General features: G+C 30.0%; 1 protein-coding gene across 5 annotated transcripts in view; it reads left to right on the top strand.

The window, feature by feature from the left end:
- LOC148230264 (ATP-binding cassette sub-family G member 1-like) overlaps positions 1 to 18,443 on the top strand; it is a 91,819-nt gene that overhangs the window by 62,528 nt on the left and 10,848 nt on the right. For 4 of the 5 annotated variants that reach the window (XM_088193806.1, XM_088193803.1, XM_088193807.1 and 1 more), the window contains exons 2-4: positions 10,581 to 10,716; positions 14,411 to 14,528; positions 14,600 to 14,786. In XM_088193806.1, coding sequence (XP_088049932.1) covers positions 10,617 to 10,716; positions 14,411 to 14,528; positions 14,600 to 14,786 — 405 coding nt within the window. In that variant the 5' untranslated portion in view covers positions 10,581 to 10,616. The remainder of the gene's footprint in view (positions 1 to 10,580; positions 10,717 to 14,410; positions 14,529 to 14,599; positions 14,787 to 18,443) is intronic. The other variant, XM_088193808.1, reaches the window with a different exon arrangement.

Genomic DNA, 18,443 nt, shown 5'->3' on the forward strand with positions numbered 1-18,443 from the left:
AAAAACGCATGAAGTTTCTTTTTAGTAAAAAAAAAACAAATACAATTTCATGTATAAGCGAAGTGCAAAAATAACTTAAAAGCACTTGCATACAACTTTGAACCTTATTTAAACAAAACTTCTGCAGAACAGAACCAAATTCTTAGATTAAGCACTCTAGTATTAAAGTTAGAATAGCGTAGTCTATAAGGTCTTGACAAGTAGCTCAGAAGCCGCGGGTTCGAGCCACGGCAGCAGATTCGAATATTTATTTATAAAAATTCTCTTTAATTATAAATTACCATACATATTATAATTTATAAGTAGTTATATAAATGGCAACGATTTTCAAATTAAAAAGTCTGGTGGTTAATATTAACTTGTGAATATTTATTATGTCTAATTAACTGACGCAGGTAGTACAGATTTATTCCGTTATAAGGTTACAACGGAAGATTAAAAATAAAGAGTATAAAAAATAAATAAAAGTCTGATTCTCTGAACCATCGACTTTGTTAGGGAATCTATACTGTAGATTTTTCAATGGGGACGTCATTTTAGATTTTTCCACAGGGGTGGGGGGGGAAAGCTTATATTGGTTAGTCAGTTTTGATTTTAATAATATGTAATAGTCCACATCAAAATAATTAAATCGTGCCGTCGCAGTTTAATCACTCGGTTATCAAGCGCTCACATTGATACTTTTTAGAACCATATTACGATCGAATAAAGAACATTTAAACCAAATTTAAATTAATAGTTGAGCGCAAAAAACAATTATCACTTCTCAGAAGTCAAAAATTCACGTCAAAATCAATAAAATCGTGTCGGCGCCGTCGCAGTGGTAACGCTCGTTACCGAGCGTTACCACTGCGACGGCACCGACACGATTTTATTGCTTTTGACGTGAATTTTTGACATCTGAGAAGTGATAATTGTTTTTGCACTTTTCTCATGATCAAAATTTGGTTTAATATTTAAAGAACACTATCATTTTCATATCAGAATATATTATAAAAATATCTCGCGAAACCACACTAACCCACTAATCTCGTGTATCGGTGACTACGATAAAAACAACATTAAATTTAAATACGAGCACAAAAAGCTAATGCACATAATGCTTCAGTGACTATAGACGACATACCAATAATTCCAGTTCTTTATTTATATGTACTCAAATTATCTTGTGCTTGTTTCCTGTATTTTTATTTTTCTGTCACCTAAATTATTTAAAGTTTATTTTTACTTTTTCTCTTAAATAATATTAACAAACTTTTTGTTTAATATTATTAATGGTGATAAACCATTAACATGTTAATTATATATAATTAGTATGTCTTATGTAATTAAAGTTAACATATTTAAAAAATGCGAGTCTGTACTTATTTTCCCCTGAGAGATGAATTGCTTTATTTGTATTTTAAACTTTACCTAAACTTTAATTAGTTTTAACACTTTCATTATGTAACATACCGCATGTAAATAAATAATAAATATGTAATTGTAATATTACTACATATGGAAATATTTAAATCATATTTTATATCTACCGGTGAAAATGTATTCCGATATGATTTCACTGAAATAACATATATAAAATATAGATTTTTATTGATAGATAGCCCGAGAATTTTTGGTTTGGAATCGAGAATGACATTTCACCTTTATTTTAATACAATGATCTTTAATTAAATGACATGCATTTTTTTGGTTAAATTCAAGGGAACGGAGAAATGTCCCCATGTTAAGATCATAAATAAGACACTTTATAAAGAAATGGGTACCAAATATATTCACCCTACTGTTTGCCCAACGCGAAGAAGTCAAATTATTTGTTTAACAAATAATCAGAATTTTTTAAATATAGCCATCTGCCCCCTTCCCGTCTTTGATTTTCAAGGCATTCTACATCACTTACTTAGCTTTTGATTGCAATAATAAGAGTTCAGCCAAAGTCAAATCGAGCAGAGGTACGCGGAATAGATCGAGACGACACTTAAAATACTGATATATGCCGGGCTTTGTTTGACATCGATGGCATTCTATCGATTGATAACAAACAGTACTACTATTGTATATATTTTTAGAATATATTTCTCTTTTATGCGCGAGGTCGACGGATAAGTATATAACGCTAATGCGATCGGCACAACAAGTATTCGCACAATCGGCAGACGCGTTGCCTATTTTGCGCAATTCAGTGCGTTATGTGCGTAATAAAAAAAGGTTTCGGGCAGGGGCGGGTCTCGAGCAATTCCATTAGGGTGTTAATCATAAAGCGATAACATAAATAATTTAGATTGAATTTTAATCCGCGTGGAATTTGTGCAGTCGGGCGGTGCAGAGTATATTTATGATTCATAGGGGCGGTCTGGAACCTTTTAAGGCCCCCTAAATAATATTCAACAAGTTAATATTAACGCTCTTCTCTACCTACATACTATTAAATTTCATCTAAAAAACATTTTTTACGGCGCTGCATCGCGATTACCGACGATGACTTGCCAACATTGTATCCACAGCCGATCGAAGGGAACTACTAACGCTAATATGTACAAATTTTCCAAGGCCGATGGACGCTTGGTAAATAATTAACTACAATTGACACAGTTTGAGTGTCATACGCACGCGTACATACATACGTTTGTCCACTCGCGATGCTAATATAATATTAACGACATGGTATTATTATAATTTCAATTTAACGGCAAATGTCAGATTTATTTCATGTGTTCGATTCGAACTGCTTAAAATTTTCCGCACGCTCGATTATAATTTATTTAATTTATATAGACGTCCGCGTATTCGCCGCGAATTTTAAATAATTACTCGGACGTCACAAGTCGTAATTTACCCGAGCTAACGTTTATATAATATTTATAATAAAGCAATCGAAATTTTAAGTTACATAATTTTTACATTTATTTTGAATTTAAAAGGAATTTAAACGTTACAACGATTACGATAATCGTAAAACAGTCAAACTTGCGGTGAAATATTACAATATAAATATGTAAATAATAAAAATGACTGAATAATTTTCAAGTCGTATTGAACTCTTAGAGACTCAAAGATGACTGCCGAGCTAGACCAAATCGAACACAAAGAAAGCTGCTGCATGACTTGTTATTTATTTTATTAATTCAATTAGCTAATATAGCTGTTAGAACCAACAAATTAACTGCATATTATTTTTATTAAAAAATAAATTCGCAGAGCAGCAACGAATCTATTTTTATAGACACAAATTACAAATTAATTAAATTGTATGTAATTAGTTATTTACACGTGTTTCTCATTAATATTTAATTATCATAAATATACGTGTATCGTATTGAACATTTAATATAAATATGGAGCGATTAAAATAAATAAAGGTCAAAAAAGTGCTAAATATCAAATTTTATTAATTCATTTTATTTTTAATAAATATTATGTGGTAACTTAACAGGCGTAAGCCCAATATGTTACAACGGCCAAATCTGTGCCAACTGAGTAAGTCAATGAATCAATGAATATCTACAATAATCTATATTATTATTTGCTATACAAATAATAATCCATAGATATCACTGCAGCTGGTGCCGGTTTTTTTTTATTAACAGCGAAATTTTAAATATAAAATTCGCTCAAACACTCAACCTCAGAGTTACTAATCTGAGACATTATGGACTACGTTATTCCGTCCGCTATTACGCTATTTTATGTTATTATGTTACGGAGTACGCTATTTATTACAGTATGCAAAGTCAAAGATAAATTAGTTCTGTGGGCAAATTCTCAAGTTGAAAAAAAATCCAATGTCCCTTCCTCGATCATTGACAAATATGAAAAAATTAGGGCGGAACCAGACTTTTTATTTTTGTAAAAATTTTAGCTCGTTACGGTAAATAGGGGAGCGATTAAGAGGGCGCCGATTACTTCGAAGGGGGGGGGGGGCTATTCACTCCAAGTGGAGATGCCACTACCCATTTTTGTCTGATTTTTTTTCTTAAAATTTTAAAAATTACAATAAATTATAATGATACATGACAAACTACAAAATATTTTTTTACGTTTATATTGCTTTTTTAAGATGTTCTAAAATACAATGAGGTACAGGCTAGAAAACAAAAATAGAAAAAATGTTCTTACAAACATAATTTTACAATATTAAAAATGAGCGCACAAACATAAAGTAATGTTATTAAAATATATATAAACATGAATTAACAAATATGGAATAGTTTGAAACATTCTTCGTGTAAATTTAAACCACATTTTGTAGTATTTTTTTTCCAAAGTGAACATTGATTTTTCTTATTAGCTCAAACTATTTAATGCTCTAGTCCAGGGTCGGTGAACCGTTTTATACCAAGGGCCTTTTGGATATTTATAAAATCATCCGCGGGCGATTCAAAACTCTCAACTACAAAGTTTTGATTTTTCTCCGAAAATATCAAAAACCTTCGGCGGTCAGTTGAGCGTAACCCGTAACTTTTTACTGGCGGAATTGTTTATAGTCAAGGATAATAAAAAAAACATTATTCAATAATTAAATTTCATTTTTTAACATGATTTTTTTTATTAGAATTAAGCAGATGCGTATATTGAATTTTGAGTTCTATCTGCGGCGGACCAATCCAAATAAGCTTTCTTAACCCCTGCTCTAGTCGATCATATCGTATTAATTGTTAGATATTTATTTTTAAGATTTTGGCCTTTTTCCTCCCATTTATTACAATTATACTATTTCTTTTAAAATGCAAAAAATACTATTTTCTGCATTTTTTATTAAAGTTACCTAGCATTATGAATCGCAGTATCAAAACAAAAAGTACCCCTCCTCTATTTTTTAAATTTGATAGGTACTTATAGTTAGCTATATTTTCATCCATTCGATTTACACCACCCATATGATAATTCGTTGTTTAATGGGTGGTTTTTTTCAGAGGATATCTATATTTAAGCCTTTCATATTGGTATTACTGGTTCACAGGAGCACCACATCTTTCCAAACTGTAAAAGTATTGCCAATTTTGGTGTCAGTATAAAATTCAAATGTCCCCTTTCTTGTCTTTATATAAATTCAGTATTGGCTATTGGACATTTACCATTAGTGTTACCGTATAGCCATATATGTTTGCAAATAATCAGATAATTTCAATAATGAAAAAATCTTTTATTACAGATTTTGAAAGGGGCATTTTTTGGAAGATTCGTTACTACTGAAACATATTTTTTAATAGCTTTATACACTTTGGTGACAAAAAATAACTCGAAACAAGCCAGTGGATTTAAAGGTATATCTAGTGGTGTCATTGGAAATATAAAATGTTTAAAACTAAGCAGCCTGCACGACGCTGAATTTTATTATTTTCTGTCTCTTCTGTAACTCTGAAAGTGAAACTTTTATATCTTCGTCTTTACTAATTTCATTAAAATTATAAACTAATGTCTTTGAGTGAACTGTAGCAACACCTCGAGCTTGAAATTGGTACCTGCTCAGATGATTTATATCAAAATTTTAATTTTATTGTCGCTACCTTCTTGTGTTATCAACACAAGAGGACTGCTCTCAAGTGTTATAAACACAACCACACCTTTGACACTTCCTAAAAATTCTCATCTTCTACAATTTCCTCCGCTTCCTATGTTGGAAAAACTTTGGATGAAAAAATAATAAAAAAGTGTTGCAAACTCAGTGTTCCAATTTAATGAATAAAAAAATACAGATTGAATAATTAAATAAAATACTAAACATAACGAGTCTATAAAAATATTAATTTATAATAAATATTGTCAATATCTATATTAAAAATGTGTTATAAATATGATTAAACTTACTAGTCAGATGACATTTCTTGTTACTATACTGCAGCAGATTCTCCCTACGTTTACTAGCTGTCGAATAATGCAATTTCAATCAAATTGGATAATGCATATTGAAGTGCAAATAAAAAAATGTTTCAATATTGTAATACCGTGGAATAATGGTTTTTAACCGTTTGAATTCCGCAAGTACCCCAGTGTCCATTTATGAATGACGACATGAGTGTCGCTGAGACGCGGGTGTCTGTTCCTAGCTTTGAATTTTTATTTGAAAAATTATTTCGATATTTATATGATAAATTTATAAATGACGCATATTTGCGTCATTATGGACTTTATATATTACGCATATTTATGTCATTGGCCTGTAAAATTAAATGATCTCATTCACTTTTCAAGATTCTACCATTTTTTGGGGGAAAAAATGAAACATTTCAATACTTAAGAAAAACAACGATTGTCGTTGTATTTTGCTCGATAACCTTAAAGGTTATTCTTAGAATATTTTGTTTATAGTCAAACAAAGTGCTTTGAAGTTGCTATTCTCTGTGATATAAAATATTTTTATTTTCTTCGAATGTATTCAATTAAATACTTCCTGATTTTAAAATCTAATAGTAATGACTCGATTCTTACTAATGTTATTAAAAATATAATTTATTACATATATCTATATAAAGCTAAATATACTCCAATAAATGTTAGTATCTTATTTAAATTATCAATTTATATAAATAAATAAATTAATCGAGAATTATAAATAAAATCGGTAGAGAAATCAGAAACACTAGTCACGGTTAACCTTACGTTTTGTGAAATAACTTATTAATACAGTAACCGCGACCGATCTATTTTTAGCAGTTTATTTTGACATTATTATGTATATTATAGAAGCACTGTTTGGAAGAAAACAAACATATAATGGCATAAGTATATGGTAATTTTCTTAATTAAACAAATATTATGTCCATTATATAAAAAACGAAATCGATGAGTACATAATTATGTACATATTAAAATTGATATTGAATTTTTTAACGTCTAAATGATTTCGTTGTTGTATGTTACGGACAAATATTTTCAAAATGGCCGCCCGATTAGTCACCCAAAATGACATAAAGGCGAAGGCGGATTCCCGGAGGAAAAATTCCATGGGGGCGCATTCTCGAGGGCAGATTCCCTGAGGGCTTTGTTTCTAACCCCCACGATACTCAATATATTTGAAAGTAAATATTCACAAGGTTTATTGCCGTTTGATATGGGTGTTCATGCGGATCTCATGAACAGATGTGGTGTTATTTCACCACTTCTTGGAATACATTTTTTTTAATATCAAGTTGCACGTGAAACTCTAATCTTTGAAAGTGAATAAAAAACATTTTTTATATTAGCTCATTGTTTGCTTTAATTATATTTAGAAGTGTGTTAATATTTAAAATAATCTGACAATGCTAACTAGTGAAAAAGCAGTTCGTGGATTCCAAAATATCAGCTGTTTTTTGTCGGCTCAGCTCAGTAGAAGTTTATAGCGTTTACTTTTGTGCTGGATGATTCAGGTGACAGGCGTTATGAATTTTTTCCCGTGAAGTAGTGTATTTTGTAAAAGAGTGATCTGATCGAATATAATTGCGTAATCGCATATTTTTACTATTGAGTTTAGCTTCCCTGCAGGTGTAATATTAAATATCTCAAAACTGCTAGTGCTCTTATGATTTCGTCTTCGTTCGATTTTTACGGTCTTTTATTGTCGAATATGACGTTATCTTTTAACATTGCCGCTTATATTATCTTTAAATTATGTTCCTTTGTTAGCGTGATTTATTGTAAAGTACTTAATAAATACGTATATTTCAATAATATAAATAATTTTACAGACATATTAATTATATATAATAAATATGTTACTTGTCTCTCGTCGATGTACTGTGGTTGTCATAATATTATTGTTTCATCACAGCTTCTCGACAAAGACAAGAAATACCAGTCGGCCATATTAAAATATATATACAAATATATAATTATCGTATACAAAATAAGATTATTTATAAATATATTAATAATTTAAAATAAATACCTCATCAAATTTAATTTATTTTCCGTGTTGAATTCATTGCATAGTCGTAATTACAGAGGCGCTACGATTTAATTTTCAGTGAATGATCGAGTACATTGTGTAATAATTCAAAACTCCATTATGTGTTTCTCCTGATATTAAATTAAACAAATTAATACCAAAACATTTAATTTAATGTCTGAAGATTATTTTATATCGTTACTTTTATTATATCGATTAAAAACTCAGTAAGTTTATAATCTAAACAAGATTAATAAATAATTTATCGGTAGAGAAGTAAAAGGGACGCAGAAGAGTCCCAAAATAAAAAGACTACATATTATTTCCGAGTATTTTATTTGAGATATAAGGGCAAGGGAAAAGTTGATAGTTGTTGGCAGCGTGCCAAGGAAAAGGCAAAGATATAGAGACGTTTTTATATCAGGTGAACTTAAGAGTGATTGACATCAAGGCGATGTTTGCCTCAAGAATAGAAAAATAAACATTATTATACCTGAGTCGTTCGATGTCTTTTATTTAGGTTTCTACCTTTTCTCGCATTGAAATCGTTTCGTTCGGTAAATAAAATTAAATACTATTAAACAGTGGTTCTCAAGGTTACGGATTAACGTGTCGCAATAACTGTCAAGTCATGGGTCGTAGACCCTGGGGTGCAAGCCCGAAGTACGAAGGGTAAAAAGGAGATACGGGGGCATATTCCCCGATGTCCTTGAAAGCTTAAAGAATAAATAATCGCTGCTATTAAATACGCAGACGGACGGAAAGAAGTTGATTGTGATGGAATTAAGTAATTATATAAATAAGGGGTGTCCGACGCGATTTTACATAGATAGATCGACTTTCTTATGAGAAAAGTTTTTTATGAGCATGGCAATATTAGAAGAGCTAGCATGCAAGTTTTGATAATATTAAAAATAATATTAGTCTGTAAATGATAACGAACAACCAATAAAAATACGAATGAAGGTAAAATGCCATTTTGTTCCTCCCGCGGGCGAATTGAGTACGATCATAATTGAGGTATTTTATAGCGGATATTTGCCAACCACTGAATTAAATTTCACGTATAAGCAAAAATATTTTCATTGCACTAGTAATTGAGCATCGAAGTTTGCTTTAAATAAAACTGCATAGTAGGAGTAAAACATTATTGAAAATATTTAAAGTAAATTTTTATTTGCGATTGTTATCAAACGTATATTATAAAAATATTTTTTAAAGTTATTATAGTCGTGGCTAAGCCCACGATTGCTCAGCATCTTTATGCGATAATGTATTGCATCAATGTATTATACTAAGTTCGCAGCTGAATTTCGTTGAGATTGTCGACACCGCCCCTAATATCATTATTAAATTGACGCTATTCCAGTATTGTCTACTGACCAACTCTTAAGTCAGATTTTAGAAATTGAATTTTATTTTATTAATTATTTCACTGCGTATTGATTATGAGAAATAGTCTTACAAAATATTTTGTATTTAAATTACTGAGAACTAAAATATTTTTAAATTTACATAAAGTGTTTCTAGATTTAAAACATTATAATTTTATACTTTAATTTTATCTGTAATTCAATTTAATTGTTTTTTAAGAGCAGTCATATTTTTAATGAGATTTTATTTTAAAATAATATTATTATTGATGTTTGTATTTATAGTCAAAAATATACGTTTTGCAGCTTTACTTTAATATGTATATAACAGTATTTTTCTACTTCTAAACTTGTAGATCTTTTCTTACTTTTAGTACGATGGCAAATATCTTAAATATTGTCGCATAATAATCTGGAAGCAAAATAATATTTTTATTTTTTACGTATGTTTAAATAAACAGTTTGACCATCCAAAATATTTTGAAAGAGAAAAATAATGTTTTTTAATAACTTTTTCAAAACAAATATACAATCTAGTGTATAACGTATTAGTTACATTATTTACATTTGAAAGTACTGGAACGGGGTATCTGTGGATACTGCCGTATCCGCAGTATATATCGATGAGTCACCTCCTATCTTGCCATTTCTGAAAAAGGGTTTATTTAAGGGTTTAAGGGGCACAGTCAAAATTTTAGATTGTAATTATAAGAACACGACCTAATATACAATACCACATAATAAAAAAGATCGCAATGCTCAATAGTTTTGCATTTTTTTAATAACTAAATATTTTTTTAAATTTGAACATGAATTTATAATGAATAAATATTCTTACTGGAATTGGCAACGAGGTTAGGTTTCAATTAGTTTTTCATTGGACGTTGGTTTATTAGTATTATTTATTATGATTAATTGTCGGTTAGGTTATCTATTTATCAACGTTACTTCAGTCGCGAATAAAGACGCTAAAGAATACGTATTAAAGTGGTATTGTGCAAAAATCCATATTAAAAAAGTGAGTATAAAAAAGCGCAAAAATGTGCTGTATAATTTTGGAAACAAAACAAAAGAGGGAGGCCCACCCCTCGACCTCCCGCTATCCCTCTGAGTTTTATTCGTTACATTTGCGTACAAATTAATGCATACGCACAAAAGTGTATTTTTCCCAGTGAAAAGATTTACAATTATTATTATTTTAATACTTCCGGCCGAAAAGAGGAATAAATCACAATTTTGCACCGACTGAACGAATAAATTTGCTTTGAACCCTTTGTGCAAACGATAAATCTCTCTCGAAAAGTGTCGTTTGCGCCTTTTCAACGATCTATTAATTTCAGCTCCGAGACCTAGAAAAGCTGAACGCGGCCAGGAACATGGAGCAGAGCTCCAAGATCAACTCCATGCTGCCGTGCAACGCCAACCAGATCGACGTTAACTTCCAGAACATCACGTGCAAGATCCCCGTCAAGAAAGGTATATAATAAAACATATTTCAATTCGTTTGCCTTTGCGCGCATGCGGATGCGTGTACCGCTGCACGCCTGGGACGCCAGTGCTTCTCGGAGAATTATACGGTTTGTACGAACAATACATTAAAAAAGCACACAATGGACATGAGCTATTCTGTTTCAATATTCGAAGGCAATATTTTATTTTTTAGACAGTTATTTATTCGCCACATGCACAAATCTTAAAATTAAATAATTTATATAGTTGGAAAACACATGTAGTCGTTTTTTCTATCAATATACCAGAGTACCAATATAAATAAATGTGCCTTTTATTTTGTTTTAAATGCAACAAAAATATTTCTACGCTTCAAAAGACAGGTGTTTATCGGTGTGTCTACTATGACCGAAATTCGCAGAAATCCATTGCTTTTACATAATTCCGAAAAAAAATCCTTTTCCTAATAATTATTATCTATTTGTTAATAGTCGCAAGTTTCATACCTAAAAAGTAATAAAAGCTGCATTTTTTATTTTTACCAAAAGCCACTCCTATATCGCTGTAAATTATTTTTGACATCCTCGGAGATACGTCCCTGATCAAAAAGTATGTAAAATAATAAATTAAGTATTTTTCTTTTGACGCTCTCACTGACCTGTAATTCGCACAGTATTATGTTATGCATATTTTATAATTTATAAAAAGTTTATTGATTAATAAAGTTTTTTATTATAAATTAAGATAATCATTATTTACTGATTTTTTTTAAAGTTTTTTTAATTAAATATTATTTTCTTTGAATCACGATTGTTGTTTTCATAGAATATTCTGAGAAATAATGAAATCCTTTAATTGTTTAATTACTATTTATTCCATTACCTTTTCTATAAAAAGCAACATGTTAATTGGTCTCATTTCTTCAAATTTTTCACCATTTTTTTAATTTTATGTGTTGATATAATAGTAGCAATTTTTAAATTATCACATATTTTTTCTTTAGAGTATACTTTATTTATTAAATAATTTAATTTATTTCCTAGTTTCTTTATTTATATCTACATCTAATATTTAACAATTTATATATTTTATAATACACAACATAACACCTCATATACATTTGTCTGGAATTAGAATCGCATCTAATCATATTGTAATCGTCAACATATAACTCATGTTCTTCAATATCATTTTTGATATGTGTTTATATTAATCTTAAAAATAGTGGATATTAATTTTCATCCCTTATTTATGTTTTAAATAACACTGTGCATTATTCATTATCCTATTTACAGATTCATGTTTTCCATGTGAAATTTATTTATTTATTTGCTACATATTGTGTTGTATTTTGTTATAAAAGTTTTGTGCATACATTTTTTATATAGAACAATTTCGATCCATTAAATTATGTTCAACATTTAAATTTACATTTTTATTTGCTCTGCAACAATTTACACATCTTTTTTATTGCATTACCTTCTCATTTACATTTTCACATTTTTTTATATTTTACATTCACTAGCTTCATGATTATATGCATAGCAGTTATAACAACGGTATATATATATAAATACATTTTCGTATACATTGCACCTATTCCATTTAATAATTAATTTACCTAGATCCATTAAACCTTGTAATGTCTAACTCTACAATAGCGAAATACTTATTAAATTATTTTTTTTTATATATTTTACTTCCAAATAATTTATCTTTGCATGTATTTTGTTGTAATATACACTTTTTTTATTTATCTTTTGATATTTTTTAAAAGTTTCAAATCTATTTTTATATAACATAAAAGGTTTTCCTCTGGAGATATTTAGTTATGCTGTAAACCTATTTTAAATGAATTAAAAATGTTAAGTAGTTTTTTTATAGATTGAACAATTTTGACTATCGGTAAAAATCTTGAATAATAATGTTAAATTTGAACCATTAAATTTAAAAATAGATTCTAAAAAATCAGTACGAAGTAAAAATAATATTTAAAACCCAATCAGTTGAGGGTCCGGTACCCGCACATTCACTAGCTTCGGTACCTCACGACAGTGAGATACCGACAGCTAGTAATATTAAATTGTCTTTTAAATCTTTACCCCCTCATTTATTATTTTAATTATTAAATAAACATTTTTAATTTTATTCTTATCTTGATAATTTTTTTTTTTAATTTAAGCTATGTCAAATACATCATTTATATTTTTTTTTTGCCTTTGGATAAAACATTTCTACTAGATATTATATCATTGACTTTTATTTTTAATTATTTTATCAGTTAAATTATATTTTGGCCAGTAAAAATATATCAACTGGTGAAAATGTAGTTATATTGTAGTTTTATAATCGAAACTTGTTGAGATTCAAATGAAGCATATACATATAAACCCAAAGGTCATCCTATTAGTCAAAATTTGGTTTAGATATGTTTCATTCGATTCTCACCTAATTTTAGTCCTAATATTGTTATAAAAGAGTAGCAATATGAACGCTAGATTACCGAGCAATCTTTCTGCGACGGCGACGGCACGATTTTATTGCTTTTGACGTGAAGTTTTTACTTCTGAGAAGTGATAATTGTATTTTTCACACTCCTATTGACCAAAATTCGATTTAAATTCACTTTAACCAATACTTTTATTTCAAAAGTGCATATTTTTAAAACATAGTGTAATATCTAAATGCAGTTAACCTGTAAACCAATATGTGAGATGCGATGTCTGTACTTCTTCTTTCGCTCATTTTATTTTAAGAGTTCAGTTGGATTAGTTTGTGTTTTGTACTTGACCAAATCAAAATTTTAAAATTGTCATAAGTTGGGTTTGATCGTATAGGTTAGGTTCGAGTTTGAACAGCAAATTGACGTTTCGCAACTGTCAAATTGAGTTTTATATGACATTTTAGAGCAGCATATAATTTCACTAGCGCCTATCAGTTAAATTATATTTTCGCTAGTAGTAATATACATAATATATCTACTTGTGCTTCGCTAGTGAAAATATATATTTTCAAAAAAATACACATTTAAACATCTAATGTAAAAAATAATGATAAGTATGTAAACGTATGGAAAAGCTGAAATCATATAATTTTATAAGCACCAGCCAGATAAATTATATTTTCGCTGGTAAAAATATATACACATATTTACCGACGGAAATGTATTCCAATATGATTTTAAAAAAAATATTTTCGGGATAGATTTGACACTTTTTTTTACGAATTTCTTTGAAAGATAATCCGATAAATTCGAATTTAGAATCGGGGACGTTATTACAGATTTTTTCAGGGAGGTGTGGGGGGGGGGGGTTTGGGCAGTCAGTGTTTGTTTTTTTTAATATTATAACTTAATTAAAATGAATAGTACTTTATTAAATAACATGCATTTTTCTGGCTTAATTCAAGGGGAGGCAAATGCCCCCACCTGCCCTTCCCTAAATTACGTCCTTGTAGGCGAATAAAAATATAATTAAAAATAACAACGTGTGCTTTTTAATTTATCGATCGTACAAATCGGGCCTATGGAACAAGACCTACTACATTTAAGCATCCATTTCCATGGCGCTTGAGTAGCGCCAAGCCCCAGGCGTGCATCGGGCGCGCATCCGCTTCCTGCGTGCTTTAATTAATTTTGCCCGATGGAACTGGGCGTGTTTAATATTATTAACCCTCTTATATATTACTGAATAATAATAATTTAAGAATGTGTGCGTTTTAGGGTTTAAGGAGCTAGTGAAGAGCGTGTCGGGGACGTTCAGGGCCGGCGAGCTGACGGCCATCATGGGACCGTCGGGCGCCGGCAAGACGACGCTGCTCAACATCCTGACGGGCTTTCTGTGCGTCGTAACTCTTTACGTTCGGCTCTTTATAGCCACTCACCTCGTTAAAAGCGCTAATTTCGTTTAAGGCGGGAAGGCGTCGGGGGCAAAATAAACGACAGGAACTGCAGCCAGAAGAGCAAATTGAAAAAGAACTCGTGCTACATCTTGCAGGATAACTACATCAACGGATTCTTCACCGTCGAGGAGACCATGCACTTCTCGGCCAGCATGAAGATCGGAAAGAACTTCACCGAAGAGCAGCGAGACAATTTAGTATGAAACCCGTTCTTAACTACGATTTCCCCAAGTCCAAATCGGACCTTTGAAATAAACAAAGAAACAGACCTTCGACGTGTCTGATTTATCGGTTAGGAAATGGTACACTCGCTAATTGAAGATGCATATGACTTAAGCAATCTCACGCATTCCAAATCGGCGATTTGCCAACACTACATAGTGATTTTTTTCAATATTTTCTGTATTTATGGGGGTCACGTTGAAAAATCGTGACTCGCTTGCTTACCGACGAATAAGAATGGATACTCAAAACTTGTGTATACGTTGTATTTAAACTCTTATTCACCAGGTACTTGATCGTGTTACGAATTTCAATATTCTCATTTTTTCTCTATATTGATCAGGGATGGTCAAACATTGGAGGACTGCGGTCTACTTTAATTTTTATGAACAATATATTATTATACCTATGTATATTAATTATATTATTATATCGATATTTCATATATTTTATTACAAAAAAACATTGGTTTAAAAAAAGTTTCACATAGATTGCCTTAATTATCATTATGTCTAATTGGTTGCTAAAAATTTTACTGTCATTGTTTTTATTGTACATATGCTCAATCGTCTTCCACAATTTTTTTCTCTTGACCTCGTCTGATATTTCACTTTAATTATATTTATTTTAAAATTATACCATTCTGTTTCTCAATCGCTTAAAGCAATTATAAAAATGGCGATTACAAAGAGTATTGATTTAAAATTCTAAATGCGCATGCCGTTTTTTTGGCTTTTCAGACACATATAGTCTTAATAAAATACTACGCGCTCTACATTGTCGTCACCGTTTAGCCTTTTAATATTATTTATAATATCAAGTTGTTCTATAAGTTTTTGCGTTTTTAAGAATATGGTTTAAATAACTTAAAAAATAAAACATTTATAGCTTTCACAAAATTATTTATTCTCCATACTTTTCTTCTAATTATTCTTTTTATATCTGATTCGTAAAATCATGTATTTTTGAAAGCAATAGATTATTTATTATTGTTTTTTATACCCGTTTTTGTAAAATATATTTTTCCATTTAAAACTGTTGCGGAGATTTATAGTTAGATAATAGTCATTTGTAGCAATGTCTGTAGATTACGGTAGATGAGAGAAGAGCTTCCAAGAAAATTCATTGATTTTTTAATCGTCTTATTAGATACATGAGAGCGAGCGCTGTCCTGGTGTAAAATTACCTTTTATTCATTTTTAGGGTTTAGTAACCCATAGGGGTGTGACTTAGTCAGTAAATAGCATATGGAAACTAGTAATAATTTATTAGCTTATATTACATATGATGGATAAGTACCGTTTTTTTCCGAGCAGTGGTGGAGAAGCTGGCGGAAGGATGATGTTCCGTGTAAGATCCGCAGAGATCTTACAGACGTGACAGCGACAGTGTATTGGAGCTCAGTTTCTCTTGCTGCGATGATCTTGGCTCTTTTATCTCAGGCCGTATCTTCGCGTTTCTGTCGGCGGGGGCACGTCTTCCAGTCGGGCCAAATCTGCCAAGTCTCCATTGGAGACGAGTCTTAAGTATTAAGGGTTGCAAAGCTTGCTGACGAATCACAATCATGCAGCGATCATCCAGCCAATCGTTGCATTCATTTAACGTTGCATGAAATTTGCTTGATGGACATCTCCGAGATCAAATTGTGTAACGGGAATATTGTGACCTTACAGTGCTTTTTCTCTTCCGGTGATTTATTGTTTACTGTAACCATTTCGTAATAAATAAATATTCATTCAATGCACCGGAGAATCCTTGCGTGCAATTTATGTGCAACCCTTTTATTAATCGTAACGTGGGCTTTTGTATGCTTCCATCCTTATCCTTATTAATGATCACAACAAATTCATAACATAGTGAAATCCTGTTTTCAGAATTGCAATTAGATAGGGAATATTGTTTCTTGTCATTTATTTGTGCTTTGGAAAGTATTATTTTATTATTTAAAATATTTTAATCATTATTATTTAATTTGTAATTCCTTTATCCTCTGCATCAACTTGCGTACCTTTTGTGGTACGCGTACCCACTCTAGAGATCACTGTTCTACAATTTTTTTTAAAAGGAACGTGCTTGTTTAATTTTAGAGAAGCACTTTCTGATTAAATCAATGTTTTTTTAATAGATCTTATTTCAAAATACATAAAAATTTTGTTTATTGGAATTTATCACCCAAAAAATAAATTGTTAAAAACAAGTGTTAAGGCCAAGAGAATAGAATAACGGTTAACGATCGCGCCCTTAATTTTAATTTATCTGCATTCAAAAGTCGACTTGATAAAACTAAATTTATATGATTTAATAAAATAAACTATGGTGTGATATTTTTTTTAATACAAATGCTCATGATTTTTTTATCTGTACTACTGTACTAGTTCAGCAAATATATTGTTTATAATATTTATTTAAAATCGGAAGCGTAATGTCTGGTGGAAATTTCTGATGAAAGTGAATTTAGTACAGTTTCATATATTCTTTTAGAATTAGTCTGCCGGAAATAGACTACTTATTTTCTTAAATTATTATTTAATTAAACCATATGCCTTAAATATTTGTACAGTATGTTAAAATTAATAATATTTTAATTGTATAGAATTCGGGTCTGATATTATTAATTCACTGTCCTTGCGAATTTTAACCCACGCCGAACCAATCCTTTGTATTTAACACCGATCGTTCTACTTATGTAATTTAAAATGGCGACGATAAACACTCATTTAAATAAAATATTTTATAGGCTTTCCATCAATTTTTATATTTAAAAAAAATAATATGTCAATTCTCTTGTTTATAATATTTATTTTAATTCGGAAGCGTGTTGTCTGGTGACAGTTTGTGACGAAAGTGAATTCTGTGAAGCCTATATCAGGTTGTTTTTGTATATATCAGGTAATCATTGCATATATCAGGTAATCATTGTTTATATCAGGTGAGGCTTTGTATTTTTAAAGTGTCGGTAAATTAATTGAAAATTGAAACGTGTAATACTTTTATTAAATTATATATTCTTCAGCTTTTTTCATAATTTATTATTCACATGTTCATTATTTTTTTATATCTGATTCAAAAAATAATATTTTCTTAAAAACAATATATTTTTAATGTCGTTTATTTTCTATCGTGTCAGGTAATTTTTATATAATTGTAATTACGATATATTATCAAAGATTAGGTTTTTCTAGAATGTATTTATAAGGTGGTAATAGCGTAGTTTTTAGGATCTAAAATGTAACCCAAAGGGCGCATATTTAAGCTGCGGCAGCAGACTTGAATTTTGAATTATAAAAAATGCGCTAATAATATATTAAGACTGACATCTAATGATCATAAATTATTATACACATAACAATTTATATAAATACTACCGATTCCTAGACTTTTAGTCAGGTAATTAATACTTAATTAAATGTATTCATTATTTGTGATTGGCTTACATTATTGGCACATTAACAATTTTACGTCGTTCATGCGACTTAATTTCTGGCTCAATAATCTCATCTGCACTACGTTTTATTGAATATTCGTAAAAATGTATTGCTGGTTATTTTAATTGATGGTTTTGTGCATTTGTAGAAATAATTTTTTTTTTAAATATAGAATAAAAAACATAAAATGAATAAAAATAGTAGTAG

Source organism: Plectrocnemia conspersa, unplaced genomic scaffold (assembly GCF_051122295.1).
Source record: "Plectrocnemia conspersa isolate PC_06_02 unplaced genomic scaffold, ASM5112229v1 ptg000010l, whole genome shotgun sequence".
NCBI lineage: Eukaryota > Metazoa > Arthropoda > Insecta > Trichoptera > Polycentropodidae > Plectrocnemia > Plectrocnemia conspersa.